The sequence below is a fragment of the Terrapene carolina genome, unplaced genomic scaffold (genome assembly GCF_002925995.2).
Source record: "Terrapene carolina triunguis isolate 2854851 unplaced genomic scaffold, T_m_triunguis-2.0 Scaffold193, whole genome shotgun sequence".
In the NCBI taxonomy this organism is placed as follows: domain Eukaryota; kingdom Metazoa; phylum Chordata; order Testudines; family Emydidae; genus Terrapene; species Terrapene triunguis.
In genome coordinates, this window is record NW_020664544.1 from 8,547,249 (window position 1) to 8,551,198 (window position 3,950).

General features: G+C 58.6%; 1 protein-coding gene across 1 annotated transcript in view; it reads right to left on the reverse strand.

The window, feature by feature from the left end:
• ACE (angiotensin I converting enzyme) overlaps nucleotides 1-3,950 on the reverse strand; it is a 59,609-nt gene that overhangs the window by 24,584 nt on the left and 31,075 nt on the right. The window contains exons 8-9 of the mRNA XM_029912231.1: nucleotides 2,873-3,096; nucleotides 1,788-2,028 (exon numbers count right to left, since the gene is read on the reverse strand). Of these exons, the coding sequence (XP_029768091.1) occupies nucleotides 1,788-2,028; nucleotides 2,873-3,096 (465 nt within the window). The remainder of the gene's footprint in view (nucleotides 1-1,787; nucleotides 2,029-2,872; nucleotides 3,097-3,950) is intronic.

Here is a 3,950-nt window from a genome sequence, read left to right on the forward strand (position 1 = left end):
CAAAAATCAGGACTGTCCCTATAAAATCGGGACATCTGGTCACCCTAGAAGTCACTGGCAAGACTCCTATGGGTTCAATGGGAACGAACTAGACAGGAAACCACCTGGAAGTCAGCACAGGTCACTGCTGTACAAGCCCCCGGGAGAGATCACTTTTCCCCTCTGGGTGGTGAGTAGGCAGCATTCCAACCCCACTCTGGTGGCACCAGGACCCAGGTGGTACCTCCCCTCCACCCTTCCCATCGCTCTAGTAAATCCATCCCCTCGAGAGGCAGTAGCGTGGTTGTTGTATCCACCAGGCAAGGTATTAACAAACTTCAACAGAACTTGATTTACAGCGGAAATCTCTTTACCAAGCTGTAGCTGCACCCTCTGTAACTCTCCCAGCCTCCTCAACTCCTCCCCCCTCCTTCCTGTTTCCTGTCCTTTCAGACTCCCAACAGCCAGTGCTCCCGGTTCTAATAATCACATGCAGCATCGAAACACCACAGTGGTGGACAGAAGAATCCTTCTGTCAGCCTAGCGGTGTCTACACCAGGGCACAGGTCGGCTTCGCTCTGACGCTCAGGGGCATGAAGTTGGCACGTCCCTGAGCAAGGTAGCTAGACCGACCTAAGTTTCTGGTGTATGCCAGGCCCGAGTCCCTCATCCCCCCTCAGTCTTTTCACTCCACCCCTAGCCTCTGATCCCCGCCCTATCCACCTCCCCATCCCCTTTCCAGTTAGCTGATCCCCTCCTACCTAAACCCACCCAAGCAGTACAGAAATCATGCCGTTTGCTGCCATCTGCTGGCCTGTCCTACCCCTTCCCCTCCGGGTCTGCCTGGCCCATTTGGGTTGTTAGCTCTTCCAAGCTGCGGCTCTCTGCTACTCTTTGTTCAGCGCCTAGCCCCGTTCTTGGCTGGTCCCAAGGCACTATCCAGTGCAGGCCAGGACGGAGGTGCACTGGCAGACCTCCAGACCGTAATCATAATCATCAGCATAAATACGATCCCAAGAATGTTCCTTCCCCTGCAAAGCCGCCGCTGGCTTGCAGCAGCAGTTTGCAAAATGCATTTGGCTCGTCCTGGTGCTGTCTGGCTCAACATGTGGCCTGGTGAAAGCCCAGGTCCAGGACAGATCCTTTCCAGCAGGCACTAGTCGCTTTCACTCAGACAGCTGGCCCGGGCCTAAGATGGATGTCTTTTCAGAATTCACTGATCATGAAACCCAGCCCAGAGAGCTGACTTCTCCTTGGAAATAGGCTGGCTTGGCGGCAAGGAGGTTTCCGTCCGGATTCCAGGAAGAAACCAGGGACACCTCGGCCAGGAAAGTTCTGTTCTGCTGGCAGGGAGAAAGGTTTGCTTCAAAGCAACCGAGGCACAGAGCCCCGGTTCCCAAGCTGGCCTGCGATTTAGCACCCAGAGGTGTTCCTGTGGGAGTCCTTCAGGGGTGCAGATAATGGCATCTCGGTGTCCGGGCACCAGCCCACTCCTGCAATCGGATTCGTACACTTACACTCCAAAGTTGGAGGCCCCTTTCAAAACCTGGGCCCCGGCTCTGCACTTGCACTAGTTGCTTTGCATCCGGATAAGTGAGACCAGACTCGGACCCGTGGTCATTCAGATCTTAAGGACAAATAATCCACAAGTCCTTATGCTGGTTTTGCTCGGGCAAAATGTCCGTTGACGTTCACGGGCCTGAACCAGAGAGGTGCCGAGCACCCCAGGGAGCCAGCGGGCTAGGCCCAGGGACAGTTTTCCCTGAGTGAGAGCAGCCTGGGTCCCAGCCTTTGCTCCCCATGCTGACCCAGCGCGCGCAGGGTGGCTGATCAGCAATAGGATCACAAATCCTCCGCTCTCATCAGAAGAAGCGAATTGCCGGCGACCTTTGCTGCGCCTTCCCGTCATCCCACTAGCTCGCGCGCTCCTCCTCCTCCTCACAAAGACGCTCGCTTCCCGGAAACGCCTGGACCTGCCTGGTGCAGCCTTCTCCTTCCTGCCTCTCAGCGAGCGGTTCCCAGGGCAGCAGGGCGGGCAAGTGCCCGTGGCTTCAGAACCAGGCGAGCCCCGAAGCTCAGCCCAAACAGGTCTTTGGCTGGAGCAGGATTGAAGGAGGGGGGAAGGTTCATTCTTTGGAAGGGGAAGTGAACAACTGCCCTGCTGTTGGTCAGGAGGATGCTAGCTGGGTTCCTTAGACTCATGCTGTCCACGTCTCTGGACACCCGGGCCCAGAGCCTCATCTGGTGTAAGCTGGTGTAGCTCCATTGAAGTCAGTGGAGTTAGGCCAAGTTACACCAGCTGAGGATCTAGGCCATTACTTTCAGGTGCTGCTGTGGGAGGCAGCATGGGCTAACTGTTAGCACGAGGGGCCTGTAAGCCACAACTGCCAGGGTCTTGTCCAAGCTCTGCCACCGACGTGTCATATAACCCTGGTCACGTCACTTAACCTTAGTTTCTCCCTTTGTCAAACAGCGATAATGATACTCACGCACTTTGGGAAGTGCTCTGAGATCTCTCGATTTAAGAATGCCACACAAGTGCTAGGTGTGAGTGAAAATCAGTGCACCAGCCAGGGACGTATGACCTGCACCAGCACGGAGAGCAGTCCCCAGGCAAGGAGCGCCGACGGCTAGAAGCACTCAGAAAATCCCCTCAGAGCTCACTCTGGACTCAGATGCTCTCCCGGACCAGCCAACGTGCGACACAAGAGCTGGAGGGACAGGGCAGCCGGGGGGTGTGATGACAGCTGGGAGCCCAAACTCCTCCAGCCCTTTCCTCCCCGCAGATCTCAGCTCATGCAGCAGCCCCCTACCCGCCCTCCCCTCTCCCTGCCGCCCTGTCCAGAGGAGGTATCCGGTTCCTGGTGCCTCGGGGGCACGTCCCTGCTGGTACCTGTGTCCTGGGTGACTTGGCTGAGGAGCCCGATCTTCTTGAGATGGCCGGGGGTGGAGACCGACAGGCTCATGACGTCGCCGATGGCCTCGTGGAAGCCGGGGTTGGCCCCGCTGCGGAAGGTGACTGGCTGGTCCTTGTACTGCAGGTAGTACTCGACGTGGCCCATCTCGTGGTGCACCGTGAAGAGCTGCTCCATGGTGACCGTAGTGCACTGCTTGATCCTGCAGGGCGAGGGGCAGAGTCCTGTCCACACGCGCCCTTTGACCTGCCCGCTCCCCCCTGCTGGGATACACTCAGCCCCGGCAGGGAGCCTGCTAGCCCCTGGCAGGTGGGAAGCAACATACTCGGTGGGGCAGGGAGAGTCAGCAGCCCACACAGCCCCCCGCCCCCGCTGGGAACACCCTCCTATTGCTCTCTCCTAGCTCCGGATGCTCACAGCAGCACAGAAGGGACCCTAGGGTGCTGGGGAGGGTCAGTGCAAAGCGGGACTCCGGCAGGTGGTGTCGGCGGAGAGGGGAGAACACGGGCTGCCAAGCTAAGGCAATGGCTACGCTACAGCCCCCGAGCGTGGACACGGCGTACGCTGGCGGGAGGAGGAGTTCTGCCGGGATGGGAACACGTTAGCTATGCAGGCAGAAGCCCCCCATAGCTGCATCTCTGCTGGGGGGGTTGCTGGCATGGTTACATGGCTAGGAGGTGCGGGGTGTGTGTGTCACCCTCGGGGGTTTGCTGGCATGGTTATGTGGCTAGGAGATGTGTGTGGGGGGGGGAATCACCCTCGGGTTGCTGTCATGGTTATGTGGCTAGGAGGTTCGGGGGGGTCACACTGGGGGGTTTGCTGGCATGGTTACGTGGCTAGGCGGTGTGTGTGGGGGGGTCACACTGGGGATTGAGAGCATGGTTATGTGGCTAGGAGGTGCAGGGGGGTCACCTTTGGGGTGTTGCTGGCATGGTTATGTGGCTAGGAGGTTCGGGGGGGTAACACTGGGGGGTTTGCTGGCATGGTTACGTGGCTAGGCGGTGCGTGAGGGGTCACACTGGGGGTTGAGAGCATGGTTACGTGGCTAGGAGGTGC